Source organism: Schistocerca serialis, chromosome 1 (assembly GCF_023864345.2).
Source record: "Schistocerca serialis cubense isolate TAMUIC-IGC-003099 chromosome 1, iqSchSeri2.2, whole genome shotgun sequence".
NCBI classification, from domain to species: domain Eukaryota; kingdom Metazoa; phylum Arthropoda; class Insecta; order Orthoptera; family Acrididae; genus Schistocerca; species Schistocerca serialis.
Window position 1 is genome coordinate 539,094,607 of NC_064638.1, and position 26,963 is coordinate 539,121,569.

Genomic DNA, 26,963 nt, shown 5'->3' on the forward strand with positions numbered 1-26,963 from the left:
ATAAGTAATGACTGGAGAATCGAGGTTCCGGCGTAATTGTGAGGCGGATGTAATCTAAAATAGACCGAAAATTGTAGGCCTGATGAGAAGCAAGCGGCGTATACGGACACGACATGTCGCTCTGTTGGATGAACACCGATGGCCTTTGAAATCCGTGGATTTTACTCCCTGCCGAAAATTACCACTGGGGAGCTCAAAGGATAGCTGAAAAGATGGAATCCATGAGGACTTGCTGCACATCGGCATAGGGAATGACTGCCCACAGAAGGCACAAACAGAATCCAGTGGAAGAGGGGCCTCTGGGCCCGATCGCGCAAAGTAAAGTAATTGACTGCATTTAAAAATTTAAAATGGTCGTAATATACTCATTAAACGGTATTATCTTATGTTAAAGATTAACAGCCGGCCGTTGTGGCCGAGCGGTTCTAGTCGCTTCAGTCTCGAACCGCGCGACCGCTACGGTTGCAGGTTCGAATCCTGCCTCGGGCATGGATGTTTGTGATGTCCTTAGGTTAGTTAGGTTTAAGTAGTTCTAAGTTCTAGGGGTCTGATGACCTCAGACGTTGAGTCCCATAGTGCTCCGAGCCATTTGAACCATTTGGAAGATTTAACACAATAAAACAAGTATTCCAGTTAGAAACTGTATATGCCTTGAGATAGCGTAATTCATCGCGCGCAGATACCCAGCTTTCATTCATCCAATGTTTGAGAATGAGAGCAATTACTGATTTGCAACAGACGTTAGACATAATTTCAAACCTTTGCGAAACTTTTTCTTGCTAAAACCCTCCACAAAATGAGGAAAGGAAAAAATCTTGCTCTTATTACATTTTCGCTGTTCATGCAGTAAAACTGCCGCATCGGGTACGTCGTTTTAATTGAGTACTTCTTTATTAAAAAGAAGCACAAATTACCCATACTAGCGTCTTCCAACGAACTTTAAACGTAATTTCAAAACTTTCTTCTAAACTTTTTCTCACTTTCATGGTTAACATATTAACTCAGTTGCAATTAGTGATCGGAAGTCTGAAGCTGTTTTACGCATGAGAGATCAATTCTTTACTGTATCGGGCGTTTACTAATAAATTACAAAGGTAGGCCTAATGATGGAAGGACGACTAGCAGGGATGAGACCCATCTCATTGGATCTTTGTTTTTATTTATTTATTTATTTATTTTATTCACTGCTTAACTCACCAACCCCATAGTGAGTTTTATAGGAATTTATTTCGAGTATAAACGGTTACACCCCCTGCACCCCTCCTACTCCCACCACCGCCCATGGATCATGGACTTGCTGTCGGTGGGGTGGCTAGCGTGTCTCAGCAATACAGATAGCCGTGCCGTAGGTGCAACCACAACGGCTGTGTATCTGTTGAGTGTGGTTCCTGAAGAGGGGCTGTAGCCTTTTCAGTAAGTTGCAGGGGCAGCAGTTTGGCCATGTAACATCAACCAAATCATTCTTGCTGTGCTGGGACTGCGAACGGCTGAAAGCAAGTGGAAACTGCGGCCGTAATTTTTTCCGAGGTGATAAAGCTCTGCTGTAAGATTAAATGCTGATGGCATCTTCTTGGCCAAAATATTGCGGAGGCAACTACTCGGGCGGATGACGTCATCGGGAAAAACAAAACTGGCGTTCTATGAATCGGGGCGTGCAGTGTTTATCTCTTAATCGGGCAGGTAGGTTAGAAAATTTAAAAAGGAAAGTGGATAGGTTAAAATTATAGATAGTAATAATTAGTGAATTTCGGTGCTGGAAGAACAGAACTTCTGGTCAGGTGAGTACGGGGTTATAAATACAAAACCAAATACGAGTAATGCAGTAGTAGGTTTAATAACGAATAAGAAAAGAGTAATGTGGGTAAGCTACTATGAACAGCATAGTGAATGCATTATTGCAGCAAGGATAGACACGAAGCCCACGCCTACCACAGTAGTAAAAGTTTACATGGTAGCCATAGCATATTAAAAGTTTGGTAACAGGAAAAGGAAGACACGAAAAAACGTAGGTGAACACGGGCTGAGTTCAAACAACACTTAAGTGTTACGGGAATGCTTCGGGAACTTAAATGGGAATCACTGGAGGGAAGGCGGCGTTCTTTTCGAGCAACGCTATTGAGAAAATTTAGAGACCCGGCATCTGAAGTTGACTGCCGAACGATTCTACTGCCGCCAACATACATTGTGCGTAAGGATCACGAAGATAAGATACGAGAAATTAGGGCTATGGAGGCATATAGACAGTCGTGTGTGTGTGTGTTTGGGGGGGGGGGGGGATTGTAGAGGGGAGAACAAGAGATGAATACAGTGAGCAGATTCAGAAGGATGTAGGTTGCAGTAGTTACTCGGAGATGAAGAGGCTTGCACAGGATAGAGTAGGGTGGAAAGCAACAAATAGTTACCATCTCCTAATGCGAAACGGAAGACTGTTGATTACCTAGAACAGCGGTGATCACCGAGACGCTAGTTGCGCTTACAACTTCAAATTTATTGCTTGTGAGATCGTACTCAGCTTGAGTGCAAGATATGTGAAGACTTAATTAGACTAGTTGCGCTAGTCACATTACGCAGCGGGTTGTACGCGTGCCGCATGTGATTTAAAATAAGCGGGCTTCTGCGCGCAGCCCACATGCAAGTGTACACTAATAGCGAAGCCTGAGGGGCGAGTGATTGCCGGCAAACGTGATGTTGCATGGTAGAGTATTATGTACCGGTAGGACGTTAACAGCTAATGATGCTACTATCATTTTATTTCGGCGAGTGTTGGGAATTCCGCAGAAACGGTACAGAAGCAGTCGGATACCACTACGCGATGCTTACATAAAAACAAAGCAGTTATGTGAATGTAAGTACCCAAGGTCGTAACCCAACCCGAGCCAATTAAAACCCATATTGGTTTACTTGTTCCCCTACCACTTGTCACTTGCAGATAAAGATCAGTGGTGCGCAGGGATCATGTACTTGTTTTGCTAAACTGGCAGTGTTATGTCTCGAATAGCGAAACCCTTCGAAAAATATTGTTTGATACCCGGAAAGTGTCTTAAACCTTGTGATGCCACCGACCAAATATTGCACTGTAAATGTTTGTCATCAAGCCCCTACGCTCTTGGCCGCGGTCGTTTTCGATGATAATGTAGGTTAGGAGTCGTGAAGCTGAGATGATACCCTGCTACATAAAGGATATTTTATATTTTGATTTGTTTTAAGTGAAATAATATTTAAGGTTTCTGTTGTGTTCCAAGTAATTGAAAGTACGAAGTGATTTAGTGAAGTTTACCATTGTACTTTGGCACTTTCATGAAGTTGAGCAGCCTTTCTCATTTCCCTAAATATTTCAGTTTTGCATAATGATTACCATGCATTTCATATTACTAGTAAGCTTACAGCTGAGGCATCGTACAGTGAGTGAATCAGGGAATGATTAATGAAGACCATTCCCCGACCAAGTTGAGGATATCGTATTATTTAGCTTTGATTTAACATACTGTCTTTCATTAAACCGATATTTTTATCAACATTTTGGATTTGAAAGAGACTGAAGTTACGTCTCATTGAATTAAATGGTATACCAGTTACATGCACATAATTTGGACCGCAAACTGGGCATATTAATTTATGTTTCCCATGGGATGTTACATACTGATAAATGAAACTCTAAATACTTTCAAAACTTAGTGGAATATGAAAACCAAATTCTTCTTTGTCATTCCCATTTCGTTCATTAATAATCATTCTGCTTAGGCCTGGATACTGTGACAGTAAAATAAGGTGATGGAAAAAGATTATGAGCACCCAAATTAATTTAGTCCCAACTATCATGTATAGCTGCCTGCAATATGTGACAAATAGTAGCAATGTACTTCCAAAACTTTGTTTCATGCCTTGCCCCCTCACTCTTCTCACATTACTTGGTACTTCGCCACAAAATTTAGTTGCACAACAGCACAAATAAAAAATGACTGTTGAAGCTGAAAAAGAAATGTTCACAATGGACTGCACTGTATAAGCAGTTCAACTTCAGGTACAGGAATCAGTCACAATTTCATAGATCAAAATCTTTTATATATTCTATTATGTCTGCTGATGACTTTGTTTTATTTTTGTGTGTGCATTGAAGCATATAGAGTAAGCAGTCTCATCATTATTATGGTATTAGATAATGGACAAGTCACTGTCGAGTACTTTGATGCATGTTATGAACATATATTTTACATAAACTACAAAAAATTCTTGGATGATTTACTATGTAACTTTTTTACCAAATAGTTCATGGAGATCGCTTGTAATATTATAATACTACTACTTTTCTGGTTCCTGATCATACTCTTATTATGTTTTCGTGTTACTTCCCTTAGTAGCTTTTTCTCATTGAAACTAATGGTTGTTCAGATCCCAAAGTTTGTGTTTAATTGTGGAGGCTACTGACAAATAAATAAACACAATTTTTTTATGTAATTTCATAAATAATTTCTTAGAAGTATTTTACAATTTTATAGTCTGTAAATATGGCAGCGTATCTTCACACCTAATTTAGTAGGAAACATCACAGCTTATGTTTATTTCAGTTCATAGAAAAAAATATATAGATCTATTTCACTGACATCATTTCAACCTCCAGCAGCTTTGAGGTGCACATATAACTCACTGAATTGTCAGTGCTGCAGCCTGGCATTCAGTTTTGTGTCCATTTGTCAGTTGCCTTGGAACCCATCTTGCACGCACTTTATGAAAACCAAGCCACTGGAGACCGTTTTATACAACACCGAATAACACATCTAGAACTGATGAGAAAGTTCTGAAATTGTGAAGTGCTGATTCTGCAAAATGCTTGCTGCACAGTTTCCATCACTTCTGGTGTCACCAGAGATGGTTGGATACTATGGTCCATGTCATGAATTTTGGTTCATTGTTTAGTGAAGTGCCTGCTCATCATCTGACCATACTGTCACTTGTAATGTTCTGTCCATACATGTGAACAACTGGCAGTGGATCTCTGGTGAATATTGCTTTTGAAGGTGCAAAATCAATGCAGCCATTTTATCTTAGCCTGTGCAGTAACCACTGCCATCACAAGACTGAAACTGCACTGCAGTATTCCCACATACCTCCTCCCTACTCCTGTGCATGCACATTCATGTCCAACTAGTCATGTCATCTCTGGATACAATTGGAACTTCTACCTTCTGAATGTACCTTGTTGATATTACCTTTGGAGGTAGTAATTGTTTTCAGGAATGATGTGCCTTACTATGTTTATCAATTGCAAAATAAAGATCATGAGATGCCACCAGAACTTCTGGGATAGTCCATTGCTAGTATCTACCTCTTGTGTGCAGTGCACTCCCTGAGCCACTTATAAAAGAGCTTTGCTGCCCCCAGTACCATGAGCTGAGCTCAAATGTTATAACCCATGATGTCACAGAAGTCTGTCCTTTTGATCTTCCACTCAGTTCAAAACCAATATGAAAATGTTTATCATATCCACATTTTCTGTTAGTAACCAAAAGAAAACTACGTATTATCTCAAAACAGCTCTCACATCATTGTACATGTTCTGTCTTCTGATGACTATGATGTTTTTAGAATTTTTTGTGCACACTCATTCTGTTGTATTGAATACTTTCACAGCTTTGTTTGGAAGTCTACCTCAGTTAGAGTCTGATTAATGTTGCCCAAGACAACCCTGACTTCTTTTTTTAATAAATTATCTTCCAGACTTTTTGGTGTGATTGACATGTCACATATGTAGAGAAATTTGCTACTTAAAGCTCTCTTCTGTGAGGTAGCTCCATTAGATGAATTTTTTAAAAAAAGTAGTTTAAAATTGAAGTCATGGGTATTAGAAGCATCACAGAACACACTTCACAAGAATAGTGTATACTGTTCTTCAGAGAGAATAGTGTTATGACAATCTGTATATAATGTGTTTAATTGCCTATCTTATATTAAAGAAAACATAATTAATTATTATCTGAGGATATCTGAAATGAGCACTACACAGGGAATGGATATATAAGTGATATACTGTACACTATACCAACAAAGATGGCTGTAAGTATTTGAACTGGGCTACTTGTGCAAACTCTTTAAAAGTGCCTACACAGTGTTTATGGATACATTCAAAATAATTGTAAACAAATAAGTATAACATAGTACATGACATAGTACAAAAATTTCAGAATTGTAGTCCTATAATAAATCACATGGAATTCCAATAAAAGTTCTAAATTGTGTTTCAGCATGAAAAAGTTAATACAGTCATTGTTATGTACTCCATACACCATTAAAAGCTAAATGAAATATAATTTTGGTATCAAAATGTGCATGAAATTCAGTTTTAATGTTGCCCAATATTTGCGGCTAAGCACTACAAGACAGAGCACTGTATCATGTCAGTACATTGTGAAAAGCATGTAAAACTGTGTGATGCATTTACTTCTTGTGTATTACAAATGACAAAATGTGCATTTTAGAAATAATTTAGCTTTGTAAATAACTTCTGACAATGAATTACGTAAGTGGTAAAATGAAAGATGTAAAATAAACTTAGCTTTTCAATGTCGATTGCATGTTATGTTCAAAGTCAAATAAAATATATTCTGTTCTATAATTTTCTGTTTTATTCTGTATCCTACACACTTAAACATTAGACTCAATTTTTTGCACAACTCACCATCCAATTATTATGTTACTTTGAATGGCCAGCCAATAATACCTTTTGGACCTTTTCATACTTATTTGTTCATTAAAATTTTAATTTGTATGTGTATATAGTTATTATTTCACCCATAACTATAAGAAAATACACAAGAGAAAATATTGGAATTTGTTACAGGCAAATTAAGACCTTTACTGTTATGAAATATGTAAATAGTACATATTACTTTTCAGCTAAGAAGCTGCCCCCTGATGTAAACCCAAAAGGGGTTTTTGCATGTAATGAACTTGATCTGAAGGAAGTGAAAGTTTACGGCTTTGATTATGACTACACAATTGCATGTTATAAGCCTTCCATGGATTACTTATTATATAATCTTGGGAAAGAAACACTCGTCAACAGATACAAGGTTGGTGGTTGTAATTCGTCTACTATTGGAAATGACTAAATTTTGGACAACATTCTAAAACTTATTATTATATATAAAAAATTCTCTGAAATAAATTTGCTGTATCAGCTAAGTGGTGGACTAAAAACTCAGAAAAGATGACACTTTTTAATAAACTGAATGTGAATCTACATCATAGATTCTATTTACTTTGTTACCAGGCAATAAAATTGGATTAAAATTACTTGTTAGATGACATTGCACACCTGGCCAATGGGTGATGCCCATAAAGAGGTGTCATTTAATACCTGGAACACAGCTTTCTCATGTACCGGAAGCCCGTACAATGTTTGATCAAGCCTAAATTGAGTACTAACTAATAGATACAATGAAAACACTAAAGTGGAACATATGTCAACTAACAAGTTATATTAATTACATTATAGTTGCACCACAGACATGTACGAAATATAGTAAAAATGTGAGTTTTTACAGGATAGAAAGGGAAACAGAAACTTGTGGAAGAAGTACTTGTAAGGAAAAATCGGTCATGGAAAAGCATAAGAGCAAACTAGGTAAAACTGAAAGAGAAGGAAGAGAAATTGTGTAGACAATGGAAGAAATAGTGCCAAGAAAAGCAACAGAATGAGTTGTGCACAAAAAAACGAAGAAGATTGGAGCAGCCAAAGGGGCTGAAATCCTAATTAGGTCCTCCAGATGTATATTCTCCCTCCCCCCCTCTCTCCCCCTCCCTCCCTCCCGCTTCCCACTACCTCACTCTCTCTCCCTTCCCCCACCCCACCCTCACCTCCATCCCCTGCTGCTACTTTCTACCCGTATGCAAATTATGCCCCTGAATAGCTCAGGGCAGATTTCGTTCACCATATTGTCCAGTCCTTACTAGTGTGTGACGTCATATGATACTTCCTTCCTTGTACCTCACTACTCTCACAACCCATTTCAATGACTGACTGTACATCCATTTTCAGTCTTTCTCTTTGGTTTAATGATTCTTTTTATATTTAATGCACAACTTGTCTTTCTGCTGTTACTTTCTTGCATATGAGCTACAGTTGTTTATTCTTATGTTTCCTACAAATATTTGCCACCTATATCTTTTGGAAAATCATTCCCCTAAATTAAAGTGTAAGTACTTATATGATTAGTGTGATATTTCAATTTTCTACTCTTTGAACAGTTTGTAATTGTGGCACGAGCATATCTCAGTAAGGTAAACAGAAAGTTATTTGTTTACTGTTCAGAAAAACATTGCATCAGCCACAGTGCAAACCAATTGTGAAAGCTATTGATGGACACGAGATAAGTCAGTTGCTGTTAATAAGCAGCTAGAAATTGCATGACTGCTGTCAAGCAGTTAGAATTTGCTGCGAATAGTTGTTGGGCAATCTACTGAGACACATGTACCAAAAAAACTCTCTCTCTCTCAGAAGTTATTACTACTCGTTGACATGAGTTGTGATGATTGTGAATGATGAGTAGTTGGTAGGTCTGGGGGCTCTGTACAGGGGAAGCAGGCCCGTAGAACATTCAACATAGTTCATACATTTCCCTATCTCTGAAACATGAGTTGCTATCTCCTATTGATTATTGATGCAACAGACTTACCCTGTTGCTGTGTCCTACATTAGATAAATTATGGGCAAAAGGCTATGGTGATCCATAAAATTTTGGGTGTGTAACATGCCTGAAATTCTATGCAACAATCTTTACATTGCAAAAACATGAAGATGCCCAAAGGCTAGGGGTACGTTACTCATTGGCAGTTTGAATGTGCAGTGAATAATAGTGCCCTTTAAGGAAAGGATAGGAAGGAGCACCTTGGCTACTCACCCTATAGAAGGGTAGATACATACCATGTACAATAGTTCATGATGGGCAGGACTGTCCGTAACATACAGTCTCTGTAAATTAACTTCTAAATTAAAAGCAGCTACCGCTCATTGGAACAAACAGTGCTTGTCATTTGACTCAAAGGCCACACTTGAATCATTTCAGTAACTGGAGGAGAAGGCCAACAAGGCCGGCCTTGCTCATGGAATTTCAGTTGTTATGTTGTACAGCATTGCCCCCCCCCCCTAAAAAAAAGGGGGGGGGGGGGCATCAGAGATCAGAGCCTGCTTCTCAGGCAGATGACTGTGTAGGGTGCACACAAGTTTTTATATTAGTCAGCACTCTATTCAGTCTAGATAATGATAGCTACAGCCATTCACAACAAAAACTCAGAGTATGTGAAGCTCTCACATGCAATACTAAAATTTATAGAAGTAAAATTTTTTGGGGAAATCTACATGTACATTACAAGGTTGGATTAATGGGAAATGGAAATGATGTAATTATTGCAATGGACAAAAAACTCAAACCCACTGTGATAGAAATTGAAACTGGTGTTAGATTTTTTTTGGGTAAAGATGAGTATCAAAGGTGATTATAGAATTAACCAGTCATGCTGTCATCACTGGAGGATACTTCAATCATCCAAGAATTGATTGGGGTAATTACAGTTCCATAAGTGTTGACGATTGTCAAACATCAGGTGAAATAATGCTAAATGCTTTTTCTGAAAACTGCTTAAAACACACAGTTTTGAAGCCCTCTCATGATGGAACTGTATAACATCTAGTGTCGATAAATTAGGATATCTATATTGAAACTCATGTTTGTGATCATGAGGCAATTAATTGTACATTTAGCTCTGCGTAGAAGCATTTAGGGAAACAGTATCTCAAGTTTAGAAGAATAATTGACTAAGGTATGCGTAGATATGTACTTTGTAGAATAGTTCATGATAAGAGGAAGATTCCTTACTACACGGTCTTTATAAAGCAACTTATAAAGTAGAAGTGACTATTGCACAATCGGTGCAGAACCAATCATAGGGCCATAGATAGTGAGAAGCTAACTGAAATGCGAGGAAATTGTGGTCATGTGTTAAAGCAGGTAGTAGCAAGAAGCAAAATGAAGGGCAAGAAATTGAAAACAGATATACTGAACTTCATTTTCAAATGTACCTTTACATTGAAGATATAGAAGTGCTGCCCAAGTTGAATTCTTGTCTGCTACAGAGATTAATGCCATAATTGTGTTGAGAAACAATTGAAATGACTGAAGTTGAACAAGGCCCCATGGCCCATTGGAATCCCTGTCAGATTATGTACAGAATTCGCAAAATAGCTAGCCCCCACTCTTAATCATAATATACTGTGGCTCTCTCAAACTGTATCTACTGGTTGAAAGAAAACACAGATCACACCAATCTACAAGTAGGGTAGCAAAGTGATCCACAAATCTACCATGTAGTATTATTGACACATATCTTTTGTAAAATTCAATAGCATATTCTGAGCTCAAATATAATGAGATACTGCAAACAAAGTAATCTCCTTCATGCTAACCATGATGGATTCTGAAAACATCAGTCATCGCAAGACCAAACAAATAAACAAACATTGTCCGAACAGGCCTTGAAGGCCCAATGGTACTGACCGGCCGCCGTATCATCCTCAGCCCATAGGCATCACCACATGCGGATACGGAATGGCATGTGGTCAGCGCACCACTCTCCCAGCCGTTGTCAGTTTTTGTGACTAGTGTCACTACTTCTCAGTCAAGCAGTTACTGCCTCAATTGGCCTCACAAGGGCTGAGTGCACTCCGCTTGCCAACAGCACTCTGCAGACCTGAACGGTGACTCATCCAAGTGCTAGACAAGCCGCGACAGCACTTAACCATTGCGAACCCAACTCAAGTTTTTTCGAGTTGACGCCCTAAAAGTTATGAATCAAGGCAGTCAGGTGGCTAAATATTTCTTGACTATCACACCAATTGTTACTAACAAAAATATGACCATGTAAGGTATCAAATGGAATTTGTAGCCGGCCGGGTTGGCCGAGCGGTTCTAGGCCTACAGTCTGGAACCGCGCGACTGGTACGGTCGCAGGTTCGAATCCTGCCTCGGGCATGGATGTGTGTGATGTCCTTAGGTTAGTTAAGTTTAAGTAGTTCTAAGTTCTAGGGGAGTGATGACCTCAGAAGTTAAGTCCCGTAGTGCTCAGAGCCATTTTTGGAATTTGTAACTGGACTGAAGATTTTTCAGTGGGAATGATGCAGCATATTATCTTAGATGGGACATTATCAACAGATATAGAAGTAACATCAGATGTGTTTGGTAATGACCTGTTGGGCAATATTAATAGGAACCTCAAACATTTTTCAGAACAGGCAGTTGTCTGTAATGAAGCATTACCAGAAAGAAATATATGTGAACATTCAGGCATATCTTCACGAGATTTCAAAGTGGTGCAAAAACTGTCAACTTGCTTTAAATGTTAAGAAATAAAAAATTGTGCATTTTGCAAAACGCAGACGGTTTACTGCGAACACAATTGTAATCTGTAACTCATACAGATACCTGATTGTAATAATTTGTATGGATATGAATAATGGTGTGATCACATAGATTCTGTTGTAGGTAAAGCAGGTGGCCAACTTTGGTTCACTGGCAAGATTCTGGGGAGATGCAATCTCTATACAAAGGAAAGTGTTTGCAAAAAATTGGGTGACCAATCCTACAATATTGCTCAAGATGATTTGAACACAAAGAATTGCACCATGGAAGGTCAGAAATTCTGAAAAATGTGAACTTACAGATGGCTGAAGATAGTTGCTAACTATCCAACAAAAACCTATTCATGAAGTTTCAAGAACCAGAAGTAAGTGAAATGTCTAGCAGTGTACTGCAAGCCACTATGTATAGTTTCTGTAGGGGGCAGGAAACACAAGATTGTACTAATCACAGCGAGCACGGAGGTATTCGAGCAATCATTCTTCCTGCACTCTCTGTGCTGTTGAGAATTCTTGCTCGTTGTGAACAATCAAACGGGCTGTCATGGAGTAGCCTTGTGAACTGCCAGCCATGCCTTACATGATCACTGACCTCATTTTAGTGACATGCTATCATGAAGAAATAAGTAATCAAGGAAATAAATAAGAACTGTTAAAAGGTATTGAGTTTGTTTATTCCGACTCCCAAAATTTGACATTTTCATTTCAGAACCAGAGCAGCAACATCAAGAATCTGTGTGTTCACAGCAGTAGTGTGGAGGATGCTCTTCATTGTCACTTCCTAAAGAAAAGACAATTGTCGGCTAATCATAAAATCCGTGGTAACTGCCACAACTGCTGTTTTGAGGAAATCGCAAAAAACTTCCAGAAAGCGTTCCTTTTTGATATTCTTTTTTATAGCCTAAACAAATGAAGACAGTTAATCTACAAACATTTTTTAGAGTAAAGTTACTGTAAAACATTTGATAACAACAACAAAAAATTGTTGATGGAACAAAACAAGAACAGGGCTATGTGCAACCTTTCTTAAACTGGGCAAGTCTACCACTTATATTAGTAAATAAAGGAGTGTGGGAAGGACAATAATAATAATTTTACTATTATAAAAATCTGGAAACTACTGTTTACAGTTTTTCTATAATAACTATATTATTATGAAAAGTCAGGTAGGCCTACAGAAAGTGCTGTGTTTGCAAACAAACTAGTTAAAGAACAAAGACAAAACCAAGCATCTTACTGGTTCTTGCAAGTTTTATATCAAAATAAATGCCTTTTACAAAGTTTTTGTAACATTTTGTATTAATTTACCACTATTTTATAAGCAAAATATCACAATGTTACAGTCTGTAAACTGCTGCTGTGTTTACTCAGTCAGATTTTGGGAAAACAGTTTGTTTTCTTGTTTGAGATAAGGTATCATCTTTTTTTAAGTCATCCTCCCTCTCAGTTTTCAATCTGGCTGTTAGTTCAAGCGGGATAGACCTAAGCCTTTTATGGTTTCCATCTTCACACCTTTTTTGAATATATTTGTTTGTGTCCACATTTCAACTTCATTGAATGTTTTTTTTTTGTAAACACTTTTCTGGGCTTGTTTTAGAAACTTTGAGCCAAATGGCCTTGGAAATTTCTAACTTTTTTGTGATAAGGTGTTCTTTAGCTACTTTGGAGAAGTCATAAAAATCATCATCATTCATCATAGTGGTTAGAAAAGGAGTTTTGCTATTGGCATTACACAAAACTCTCACAAGATCAAAGAAACTTCACATTTTTCTACTGTTTCTCTTTTTTCATTAGAGCAAAGTCTTGGTCACATGTTAAGTATGAGTGTCTAGAGACAACATACTTGTGGTGAACTTCATTAAAGAAATCATTACAGACCAAGTATATCCATAGGAAGAATACCATTTGATTTTTGCTTTGGCCACAGCTGTTGTCAAACCACACTATTAACCTTTTTTTCTGGGTAATTTTACTTTTAATCCCCCTTAACATACAGCTCACTATTTTGTTGCCTCCCTTGCCACTCATGCCCTTGTGACAAAGAAACATAAAACCTTTATCATTACCTGCCATATGCAATCCCAAATTGACATAAATAAGACATTTGGCAGTGTTACAATGCTGGCAAAGAGAAAATCTGTTGTAAACCTATGGATACTGTGCATGTATCACTTGTAGGAGTGGTAGAATGTACATGATTACGCTTCATCTCTTCTCTAGCTTTTTCAGCACATCTATGATGAAATTTTAGAGAAGTACAATGTACAGCTCTTTTGGTTGAGTCATTCAACATTTTACTTTTAAGCAGATCACATGTGTTACAGGTATCCCTCCTTGGACGGTGAAATCTCAGTTTGGGAAAGTGTTCTTTCAATACTGTTTTGTAGTACAAATATCTAATGTTTGTGTTTGGATAAAGCATAAAAAAGCCTCATACATTCGCTGTAATTTAAATGTTGGCTTATGTAATGGCTTTCGTCATTGGGGAAACTTTTGATGTGTTCAACAATGCTTGGCTTGTGTAATGGCTTTCGCCCGTGGGGAAACTTTTGATGTGTTCAACAATGCGTTCTACGCCAACGGTTATATATTTCCTCTCTTTGTTTTTATTTCCCCTATGTTCAATGTAGGTAACATCACCACTCTTTTTTTGCTTTTACCAAGGTTTCCACTCTTCACCTGGTAATTTTGTGTATTTCCAGCAAGGTTTTTTTGCATACTTGAAAATGTCCAGCTTCGTCATCAGGAACTGTATAAAAAACACTAGCCTGTCTGCGACTCTCCTTGGGTCCTTCTTAAGAACCACGATTTCTTCTTCTAACATTGCATACACTTATGTTTCCCATCAAATAAGAGTTTTGCTTTACATTATCACCTGGTTCTTAGAACTGATTGAATATGTTTAATTTGTGTTCCAATGCAATGTATCTACATTGATAACTGCACCAGCATGAAACCTGCAACAAACAAATATGGGAATTAGAGGCATTAAATAACTTGTGACTGCCACAAATAACCTGTTTGTTTGCTACTCTGCATAGTTAGTAGGTCTACTATAGCCCAGGAATCAAGCCAAACATAACGTAAAGTGGTCTGCATAATGTAAACAAAGGCTAGCTTAAAATGCCACAGAAAAATCATAATCAAGTTAAGTTCTTCAAAAAAGCCTTAGTCCTAAGGCATTAAAGTTATCGTATACACTTAACTCATCAGGTGGAGGTTGTTTTAGAGGTACAGTAACCTTCTTAATGTTCTCATATGGTTTTCCCTTGGCTCTTAGCTTCTTATTCATTTGGGAGACACTACCTTCACCCCTTTTTCGACGTTTTCTTGTTTCATCTTGTTTCATCCATCACATAAACCACAATAGTAAACACAACATACAGGACTAATCACTGCAACTTGAACACTATCGAACCTCAGACTAAAAACAACAGCACGAGCACATAGCCCGGATTTTGTTTCAAAACAGGTGGCACTTAGCACCTGGCGCATTCTTGTGGCCATGTTTTAAACCACTTCCACACTGATTACTAGATAGCCCTGTTTTTACTGATATCCCATATTATGATGATAAAACATTTTTATTTTTATTTTTGGCACTTAGACCAGAATTTATAAGTAGTCGACAATTCTTTAGCTTTTATTCTTTCCATGGCTAAAAAGCTGCTTACAGCAGTATGTAAGTCCAGACATGCACATGATCTGTGTGGCATTTTTGTGCAGCTTGGGGAATGTTTTTTGTTCTAATGAATGATATCATCATGACAAAAAGGTCAGCATGTTGTAGTATTTCTTTTTCAATAATGTTGAATTCTGCAAATCTACAATGTCCAACTGGAGTGGTGGTGACTATGCTCTGCATGAAGGCATATATAATGGCACTTAACATTGTTGTTTATCAGAGTTGAATACTTTGGAACATGCAAGACACCGTGGACCTCAGTCCTCATCACTAAATAGAAATAACTCTTGAAATTGAGGCATAGGACTTCCACAGTTAACTGTAGCTGTTTGTCCAAACAGGGCTTGTTGCATCAGTTTTTGCATCATGGAATGGGTGGGCAGTGAATTCACTTTCCCTAAGATAGGAGAATTTCACATGTGATATATTCAGTTGGAATATGAGGAAATAGTAGTAACATTGGAAACAGTGGAAAAATGCCAGAAAAACACTCTTATATATTGAAGCAGTGACTGTTCCTCAGGCCACAAATCTCGGTGAAACATTACTTGGAATACTCATAACATCTGAGGTACTTAGTGTCCTTAGTTTCACCAAGACTTTTGTTTGATGAAACATCATGATGATTTATATCAGTAAATTGATAGATACATGTTAATGATTGAAAAAGGTTTGGGATTGTGAAAATAAGAAAAATAACAAGGATAGTGGATAAGGACAAGGAAAGAACAACTGATTTTACACCAACATTCAGAGTGCCAGATCTGTTAAAATTTTACTTGGTAACAAAATGAATGAATGAATGAATGAATGAATAACAAGGCAGGATTTCTCCATTGTAAAACTATTCTCATGCACTAAGCATCCTGTGTGACGCTGTAAATGCCAGTATAGTAGCCCTGTACATTCATCTGTAGCATTTATGTGATGTAGATGTGTTGATGGAACACAAGTTTGCATCAATTCCTGTGAAAACCATTCAGTGTGCAATAGAAACTGCCAGTTTTGATTTGCACGAAGGAAGTTAAAAGTCTTGAAGCAGAGAACATATTAAGAAAAAAATGAAACCATTAAGACCTTACAACCATTCATATTTTCTTCTATTAAAGAAAAAATCATCCATAAATTATGCATCTCTAAACTAACAGAAACATCTGATGCCAGTAGATGCTTACCTTAAAATGTAAAAAGGTGAAAGTCTCTTATATGGTATCAGATAAAAATAGCATACGTTTTCTGATGAATCATCAGCTGACCAACTTGATAAATGGTATGACAACATTATCATAAACATACTGTAGAACGTAAAAGCTATACAAAGTATGCCAAAGAAATAGATAGTAAACTATATGACAGAAGCATACTGGTATTCTCAGACAGCATATGAGTTAGGGTGCTGGAACAGATGTTGATTATGCAAGAACAACCCAAACATCTTGAAATCCTTCCCTCATTCTGTGGGAGGCAAAGTAGAAGAAAAAAGTAGATCTCTCTTATAAGATGGATCCCATTTTGCAGAATAATGAGATTAGTTTTATGCCCCATGTGTTATAATTCTATATCATATTAGTGTCCCTTAAGAAAAGGTGCTTTCAAAATCTTGTAACAAACATTACTTTGGAGGCTTCAACCTCCATGAGTAGTAGTCACAGTCAGAAGTGGCAAATGTTGCAGCTTAGGTATTTATTTCAATATGTAGTTGAATGGAGCCTTAGTAAGTAATAGTGTACTCCATCTGTCTTCCTAAGGAAGGCTGCTCTCTCTCTCTCTCTCTCTCTCTCTCTCTCTCTCTCTCTCTCTCTCTCTCTCTCTCTCTCTCCCCCCCTGTACATTCCCCTTTGTACTGAGATGAACTGGAAATACAACACATTCATCTTCACTATTGATATTTGTTCTAAGTACAAAAACACGCAGACAATGACAGATGCAACACTATTACGTTTAGAAAAAAGTTGTTACAAGAAGACACTTGCCACAGAGTGGCTGAACTACTAGTCCAGTGACCATAGTCAGAATGTCAACATGTAACTGAGGGTGAGGCTGGCTGGGTCTATATGTATAAGCTGTTGACCAAATGGTGGAGTATACGAAGGAATGGCTGTGCGCGCATGCAATACTGGTGGCTACTGATACTTCTAGCATCTGCCAACTTCTTTGGTGTGCCTTACTGTTGCATGCCCAGGACTCTCAGGTGTGGAATCTACGCAGATCAGTACACCCCTCCCCTTGAGTGTAGGGTGTCACATTCCTGAGGCAAGATGTGGTCGGCTGTGATGTGCCCCCCTTCCTCCCGCCATGTCGGAGCATGAGATGTATGGATCGATGATGGCCAATCCAAGACAGGTCCCTGGTGATGTCTGGAGATGGTGTGGAAGATGGAGGCAACTCTGCCATAGGCTGAGGCCACACAAGAGTCATTGTACTGTAATTCTTAAGTAATAGAACCCAGTACGTTGTCCTCAATGGTGAGTGTTCATCGGAGGTGAGGGTATCATCTGGAGTGCCCCAGGGAAGTGTGGTAGGTCCGCTGTTGTTTTCTATCTACATAAATGATCTTTTGGAAAGGGTGGATAGCCATGTGTGGCTGTTTGCTGATGATGCTGTGGTGTACAGGAAGGTGTCGTCGTTGAGTGACTGTAGGAGGATACAAGATGACTTGGACAGGATTTGTGATTGGTGTAAAGAATGGCAGCTAACTCTAAATATAGATAAATGTAAATTAATTCAGATGAATAGGAAAAAGAATCCTGTAATGCTGATTGGTAGAATTTTGGGAAGATGTGGTTCATCTGTAAAGGAGACCGCTTATAAAACACTAATATGACCTATTCATGAGTACTGCTCGAGCATTTGGGATCCCTATCAGGTCAGATTGAGGGAGGACTTAGAAGTAGTTCAGAGGCAGGCTGCTAGATTTGTTACTGGTAGGTTTGATCATCACACAAGTGTTGCGGAAATGCTTCAGGAACTCGGGTGGGAGTCTCTAGAGGAAAGGAGGCATTCTTTTTGTGAATCGCTACGGAGGAAATTTAGAGAACCAGCATTTGAGGCTGACTGCAGTATAATTGTACTGCCGCCAACTTACATTTCGCGGAAAGATCACAAAGATAAGATAAGAGAGATTAGGGCTCGTACAGAGGCATATAGTGTCATTTTTCCCTCATTCTGTTTGGGAATGGAACAGGGAGAGAAGATGCTAGTTGTGGTATGAGGTACCCTCCGCCACGCACCGTATGGTGGATTCCGGAGTATGTATGTAGATGTAGATGACGGGCATGTCCACCAGCTGGAGGGTAACTGGAGCTGCTGCTGGAGGCTGCAAAGTCCTAGGCTCATCAGGTGGAGGTGCTGATGCAGATGGAAGAGGAGGCTGGAACTCCGGTAGATAGACAGCACCCAGTGACTGGGGCACAGGTGCCTACCAGATGCAGAGTGGATTTCCATGGTGTGGGACCTCCCAGTCTCCTACCCAGAGGATGCAGACACAGGAGCTGTTCTGACACACAGTGACTACTGGTAACCAATAGGGACACAGACCAAAACCACACACCATGACTGCTGTCTGTGTCGGAAAACCCAGTACAATGTAATATGATGGTGGATGAGATCCCGGATGGAGGAAGGGGAGGAGCATTCTTTGCTGGCACCCATAGAGAAGCTTTGCAGGGCTGCAGGAACCAATAGGACATATCCGATAGGCCATCAGAAAAAGCTTTAAGTCCTCCTCAGCGGGGAAGTCCTGCAGATATTTTTTCATTTGAGTCTTAAAAGTGTGAACCACATGCTTAGTTTCCCCATTAAACTATCAGTGAAAGGGAAGCAAGCAAACATGGTGGATGCCTGATTGCACATAGAAATAGTGAAATGCTTGAGACAGGGTCAAGAGTAACCGGGAGACTGTCCATAGAAAAAAAATTTTAAGAGAAGCTGAACAGAGACTTCGGTAGTGGCTGGCATATAGAAAACAAGGATGACAAACACTCAAAACATATTCAGAAATGGACCTGCAAAATCGACGTGGATACCTTCCCAGGGCTGTGGTGCTGGAGGCCATGGGGAGAATGAGCTTGTGGAGCCACCTGAGACTAGCACGCTGGAACACACAGCAACCAAGCTGTAAAACTTCCCACCCCAAATCCCAGGAATAACCACTTTGGAAACTGCGTCGTCCGAGGGGATGAGAATGACTCATCTAAGACTGAGGGACAATGGCACAAGACAAAGTAGTTATGAAGCGGATTGGAAGCATGGCCCAGAGGACAAGAAGACCATCCCTTCTCGATGATATGGATGACCTGCATGAGGGTGAGGTCAGACGCTGTTGCCTTGACAGCTCGGGTGCTAGTGATTGGAAACCCGTCTACCACCTCTTGGTGGGAGGAGATACCAAAGTAAAAACACACAAGCTACTCTAAATCAAAGTCAGGGTCTGGGCCAACGAGCACCCAGTGAGGTGGAAATGAATGATGTAGTTGTTTTTGAAAGGGAACAAGGCTCACTGCTGCAATCTGTGGGCTGCCTTATCGGGGACCAGGGAAGACATACTAAATAACCAAATTAATTGGTTGTGGCCCCTAATTAGTTGGAATTTGGTGACATACAATAAAATGTGAAATTTGGTGGCCACATACATAGTGGTAAAAGCCTCCTGCCCGATCTGAGAATAGTGGACCTGTGCTGGGATGAGTGTTTTGATTGCAAACACCTGTCAGGAAGGTCGCAGTTCGTAGTAATAGACGGCAAATCATCGAGTAAAACTGAAGTGATATCAGGTGTTCCTCAGGGAAGCGTCCTGGGACCTCTGCTGTTCCTGATCTATATAAATGACCTGGGTGACAATCTGAGCAGTTCTCTTAGGTTGTTCGCAGATGATGCTGTAATTTACCGTCTAGTAAGGTCATCCGAAGACCAGTATCAGTTGCAAAGCGATTTAGAAAAGATTGTTGCATGGTGTGGCAGGTGGCAGGTGGCAGTTGACGCTAAATAACGAAAATTGTGAGGTGATCCACATGAGTTCCAAAAGAAATCCGTTGGAATTTGATTACTCGATAAATAGTACAATTCTTAAGGCTGTCAATTCAAGTAAGTACCTGGGTGTTAAAATTACGAACAACTTCAGTTGGAAAGACCACATAGATAATATTGTGGGGAAGGTGAGCCAAAGGTTGTGTTTCATTGGCAGGACACTTAGAAGATGCAACAAGTCCACTAAAGAGACAGCTTACACTACACTTGTTCGTCCTCTGTTAGAATATTGCTGTGCGATGTGGGATCCTTACCAGGTGGGATCGATGGAGGACATCAAAAGGGTGCAAAAAAGGGCAGCTCGTTTTGCATATCACGTAATAGGGGAGAGAGAGTGGCAGATACGATACGCGAGTTTGGATGGAAGTCATTAAAGCAAAGACGTTTTTGTTGCTGCGAGATCTATTTACTAAATTTCAGTCACCAATTTTCTCTTCCGAATGCGAAAATATTTTGTTGACCCCAACCTACATAGGTAGGAATGATCATCAAAATAAAATAAGAGAAATCAGAGCTCGAAGAGAAAGGTTTAGTTGTTCGTTTTTCCCGCACGCTGTTTGAGAGTGGAATAGTAGAGAGATAGTATGATTGTGGTTCGATGAACCCTCTGCCAAGCACTTATATGTGAATTGCAGAGTAATCATGTAGATGTAGATGTACATGTAGATGTGGCTGCTCCAAGCCAACTGCATTCCCGTGGGTGAGAATTGCCGCTGTACTGTATTGCAAGGTGTCTGTATAAAAAATAAAATTAAAAAAAATTGGTTTGCCAGAATCAAAATTAGCTAAAGGTGTTCCTTGAGCATAGTGAAAGCATGGTTGCATGCAGGAGACTAGATCGAAGAAGCAGACTAGTGGAGGAGGAGGTAGAGAGGGTCCATAATGATGGACACCTTGGAAATGAACTGGTGGTAGTAGGCAATTTTAACTAGGAAGAATTGCAGTTTTTGCAGCTATGAGGGATGCAGCAGGTCTGTAATGGCCCTCACAAGACTTTCCATAGGCCTGACACTCTGCCATGAGATGGGGTGGCCCACATACTTGAGAGATGGTTGGAAAAATTTAGACTTTTGCAGATTGCAATGCAGACTTTCAGCCTGGAGTTTTTGAAAAAGGGCTTGGAGATCATGCAGGTGGTTGCTCATAATACATCCGGTAATGACAGTGTAATCCTTGCAGTTGAAACTGGGTGGAATAGTGGACGTGACCTGTTCCAGATAGCGTTGAAAATTTAAGGGGCACTTGCCATCCCAAACATCAACCATTGCTATTGATACAGGCCAAAACGTGTATTAGGAACTATGATACTCTTAAACTTGTCATCCAGGGGTAATTAGTGATGTGCTTCAGAATGATCAAGTTTGGAGAAGAATTGACCCCCTGCGAGATGCGTGAACAGTTCATTCAGATTTGGCAATGGGTACATGCCAATGACAGACCATGAATTCGTGATGACCTTAAAATAGCTGTGAAGTTGGAATTTACTAGATGACTTCTTCGTGAGGACAAGGAGTGTGGCCCATTCACTAGCACAGAGATTCCTATGACTGACAGACGACTTTGGCTGGTAGCAACTGCATGGAGTACATGACTGAAAAGCCAAAGGTCAGAAAGGCATCTCTCCATAAAAAGTTTTGCTGGTCTAGCTTCATGGAAGACAGTAAAGATAATAGGCCGTTACTGATTTATAGGCAACTTCAGCTGTGAACTGGCCAAGCAAAGGGACTTGCTGTTTACAGTAACTATGGAGGTGCCTGTTTATTGGTGACAGTGGTGGAGAGCCGAGGTCCGAATCTGTTTGGGCACTAAGCAAGGAAACTGCCATACCGGTTTCTACCTGCAGGCGCAGTTTTTGCAAGAGAACCAAAACCTTGGTAAAAAGCTTGTTGGAATCCTTATCAGGAACAGGCCCTGATGAGAACACTTCCTGGATATCCATATCCATGTTCTCTGTTGTTGTGTTCTGTGCAGTTGAGTGGCAGACCATCACAATGTGGCCCTTTTTTTTTTTTTTTTAATCACTGATGACAGGTGGTCCAACAACAGCAGCAGGGAGCAGCAACTTGAACAGCATTTACGCACCGTATGGAAGCCATCAGGTCAGCTGCCTTGCACCTTTGCTACGTCATCCTCCCCAGATGCAGTGGATGCAGCTGGGCCACCCTGTACCGCTCTGATATCACACCAGGCATCCAGCTGCCGACCAGTGGTGTGTGAGATGTCATATGATTGGGCAGTTGGAAAAATCTCTTCAAGAGGGAGGGTTCTCTGATTGGAGGACCCATTGCTGGACTGGAATTCCTTATCCAGGGTGGAGAAGATGATAACATTGCAAACCTCAGCCAGATGCAGATGTCTGTCCAGTTTCAGCGGAAGCCTCTCAGCCTGCAAGATCCAGGCAGTCACAAAGGGTAGGATTATTGGTAATTGGGAGCTCCAATGTTAGGTGCGTTATGGGGGCTCCTTAGGGACATAGCTGCCAAGAAGGGGAAGAAACCCAGTGTGCACTCCGTGTGCATACTGGGTGGAGCCATTCCAGACGTGGAAAGGGTCCTTCCGGACGCCATTAAGAGCACTGGGCGCAACCAACTGCATGTGGTGGCTCACGTCGGTACTATTGATTTGTGTCGCTTTGGATCAGAAGAGTTTCTCTCTGGTTTCAAGCAGTTCACAGAAGTGGTAAAAGCTGCCAGTCTTGCTTGTGAGATGAAAGCAGAGCTCACGACCAAATGCAGCATAGTCAACAGGACCGTTTGTGGGTGTCTGGTACAGAGCCGAGTGGAAGTTCTGAACCAGAGACTCAGACAATCTAGGCTGCAGTTTTCTCAACTTGCGCCATAGGATGGTTGGGTTTCAGGTTCCACTGAATATGTCAGGAGTCCACTACACATAGGAGGTGGCTACACAGGTAGCAGGGGCTCTGTGGCATAGACTGGGCAGTTTTTTAGGTTAGAGAGTCTTGGGGGAAAACACAAAAAGGGTTTCAGTCTCAGAGGATACAGACTGAACACAGGAGAAACATAGGTACAGGAACCTTCAGTATACCAGCTGTAAATTGCCGTAGCTGTGTTGGGAAGCACCAAACCTCCAAGTGCTAATAGAGAGCACTGATGTTCAAATCATTATAGGCATGAATGCTGGCTAAAGCCAGAGATAAGTTCAGCCGAATTTTTTGTGAAGAACATAATGGTGTTCCGAAAGGATAGGCTAAAAACAGTTGACGGTGGTGTGTTTGTTGCTATTAGGAGTAGTTTATCTTGTTGCAAAACTGAAGTAGATTTTTCCTCTGGGTTGATATGGACAGAGGTCATTCTTGGCAACTGGAATAAAATAATAACTGGACCCTTTTACCAAACTTCCAATTCAGATGTTACAGTTACTGAAAGATTCAAAGAGAACTTGAGTTTTATTTCAAACATGTACCCAACTCATACAATTATAGTTGGTGGTGACTTTAATTTACCCTCAGTATGTTGGTGAAAATACATCTTTAAATCTAGAGGTACACATAAAACATCATCCAAAATTGTGCCAAATGTATTCTCTGAAAATTATTTTGAGCAATTAGTTCTTGAGGCCATGCAAATAGTTAGCGGTTGTGAAAACACACTTGACCTCTTAGCGATAAATAATCCTGAGCTAATAACAAACATAAAAATGGATACAGGGATTAGTGAACGCTGGGTTGTCATAGTGAGATTCAATATTGTAGCCCCCAAAACCTAGAAAAATAAAGGAAAAATATACCTACTCAAAAAAGCAGATAAAAATTCACTGCATGCCTTCCTGAGAGACAATCTCCATGCCTTGAAATGAACAATGTAAGTGTAGACCAGATGTGGCTTGATTTCAAAGAAATAGCATAGGCAGTAGTTGAGAGATTTACACCAAATAAAATAACAAATGATGAAACTGATCCTCCATGGTACACAAAACGGATCAGAACACTGTTGCAGAAACAATGAAAAAAGCATGCCAAATTTAAGTGGGTGCAAAATCTCTAAGATTGGCAATCTTTTACAGAAGCTTGAAATTTAAGGCAGACTTCATTGTGACATGCTTATAACTGCTTCCAGAATGAAACTTTGTCTCTAACCTGCCAGAAAATCCAGACAGATTTTGGTCGTATGTAAAGTATGCTAGTGGGAAGTGCCTTCTCTGTGTAATAACAATGGAAATACTATCGATGACAGTGCTGTCAAAGCAGAGTTGCTAAACACAGCCTTCAGAAATTGCTTCACCAAAGAAGATGAAGGAAATATCCCAGAATTCAAATCAAGAACAGCTGCCAACATGAGTAACATAGAAATAGATGTCCTCAGAGTAGTGAAACAACTTAAATCACTTAACAAAAGCAAATGTTCCGGTCCAGCCTGTATACTGGTTAGGTTCCTTTTAGAATATGCTGATACAATAGCTCTATACTTAACAATCATATACAACCATTCACTCAAAGAAAGATCCGTATCCAAAGACAGGAAAGTTGCACAGATCACACCAATATTCAAGAAAGGTAGCAGGAGGAATCCACTAAATTATAGGTCCAGATCATTAATGTCAATGTGCAGTAAGGTTTTGGAACACTTATTGTGTTCGAACATTACAAATTATCTAGCTCTCTACTCACATGAAGTTTTTAGTGCTATTCACAAGGGATTTCAAATTGATTCCATATTTCTAGATTTCCAGAAGGCTTTTGACACTGTACCACACAAACGGCTTGTAGTGAAGTTTTGTGCATATGGAATATCATCTCAGTTATGTGACTGAATTCATGATTTCCTGTCAGAGAGGTTACAGTTCGTTGTAATTGATGGAAAATCATTGAGTAAAAAAAAGTGATTTCTGACGTTCACCAAGGTAGTGTTATAGGCCCATTGCTGTTTCTTATGTGTGTAAACAATTTAGGAGACAATCTGAGCAGCTATCTTAGGTTGTTTGCAGATGATGCTGTCATTTATCGATTAGTAAAATCATCAGAAGGTCAAAACAAATTGCATAACAATTTAGAAAAGATATCTGTATGGTGCAAAAATTGGCGATTGACCATAAGTAATGTAACGTATGAGGGCACCCATGTGGGTGCTAAAAGGAATCTGTCAAACTTTGGCTACACAATAAATCAGCCAAATCTAAAGTCGGTAAATTCAACTAAATACCTAGGGTTTACTATTATGAATAACTTAAAGTGGAAAGAACAGATTGAAAATGTGGGAAAGGCTAACCAAAGACCGAGCTTTATTGGCAGGACACCTAGAAAATGTAACAGATCTACTAAAGGGACTGCCAACTCTATGCTTGTCTGTCCTCTTTTAGAATATTGCTGAGCAGTGTGGGATTCTTACCAGATATGATTGACGGAGTGCATTGATAAAGTTGAAAGAAGGGCAGCACATTTTGTATTATTGGGAAATAGGGGAGTGAGTGCCATTGAAATGATACAGGATTTGGGGTGGACATCATTAAAATGAAGGCGTTTTTCTTTTCGGTGGTTTATTCTCACAAAGTTTCATTCACCGACCTTCTCCTCCAAATGTGAAAATATTTTGTTGACACTGATCTATAAAGGGAGAAACGATCATCACAATAAAATAAAGGAAATCAGAGCTCGCACAGTAAGATATAGGTGTTGGTTTTTTCTATGCTTGATAATACTGATAGTGCTGCTTCTTGCATTGGTAGAATTTGACTCTAGCTACCATGATGTGCATGCAGTGGTGATAATAGGAATACACAATGAACATATGTTGTTGAATGGCAATGAGGAAGGTTGTCGCAACTGGGACAACTGCTGCAACGCTTAATACAAGGTAAATGGAAATGCCGTGTGGCTAGAGCCTCCCGTCGGGTAGACCGTTCGCCTGGTGCAAGTCTTTCGAGTTGATGCCACTTCGGCGACTTGCGTGTCGATGGGGATGAAATGGTGATGAAAGACACACAACACCCAGTCATCACGAGGCAGAGAAAATCCCTGGCCCTGCCGGGAATCGAACCCAGGACCCCATGCGCGGGAAGCGAGAACACTACCGCAAGATCATGGGCTGCGGTCCCTAATACAAGGTGATAGAAATCCATAACGAAAATCATGCCAAACATACATCTGCATCTGTAACTTGGAAGGCATGGAAACGTTGCTTCCCAATCTTCCACTGCCTCAGCAAACAGCAGGAACAGAGGAGGAAACAGAGCTGCAGACACAGGTTGAGAGATCAATGCTGGCAAAGCCTGTTGCATGACTGTGGTGAGACCCTTCTTTTGTTGCACCAATGTTTGAAGCAGAGACTCCATGTCATGATAAATATGACAAGCAACTGCACAATGGAAAACACATGCAAATACCACCCTACATGTCACCAATGTGTTCTAACCTCAATAACACGCAGACAATGATGGCCACAACTTGTTACAAGAAGATACTTCCCATGGGGCGGCTACACTACTAGTCTGATAATCGTAGTCAAAATGTAAACATGTAACTGGGTGCAAGACAGGTTAGGCTCGACTCTATAAGCTTTTAGCTGGCCAGAAGAGTGCATGGAGGAACGGCCTACATGCACATCCATTAGTGGTGGCCCCTGATGGTTCTACCATATGCTGACTCCTGTGGTGCACCTTACAACTGCATGCCCAAATCTCAGGTGAGGAATCTATGCAGGTCACTACCATATTCATTCTGTTGTCACATATTATACTCAGTGGGTATTCTTGGAATATAAGTCACCAAAGTGAATGATCAACATCGACATGGCACTGATAGCTATCTTTTTTGGACAGAGATGGCAGTCAGTGCTTTTTAGACCACATGATAAGTGTGAGTCATCAAATTGGTGATGCCTCGATACCTGA

At 39.9% G+C, this 26,963-nt stretch overlaps 1 protein-coding gene across 4 annotated transcripts in view; it reads left to right on the top strand.

Annotated features, from left to right (window-relative positions):
• Positions 1–2,636: 2,636 nt before the first annotated feature.
• Positions 2,637–26,963, top strand: part of LOC126475027 (5'-nucleotidase domain-containing protein 3) — a 137,894-nt gene continuing 113,567 nt past the window's right edge. For 3 of the 4 annotated variants that reach the window (XM_050102571.1, XM_050102579.1, XM_050102595.1), the window contains exons 1-2: positions 2,637–2,845; positions 6,892–7,067. In XM_050102571.1, the coding sequence (XP_049958528.1) occupies positions 2,686–2,845; positions 6,892–7,067 (336 nt within the window). In that variant the 5' untranslated portion in view covers positions 2,637–2,685. Of the gene's footprint in view, positions 2,846–2,890; positions 4,022–6,891; positions 7,068–26,963 lie in introns of those variants that run through there. The other variant, XM_050102587.1, reaches the window with a different exon arrangement.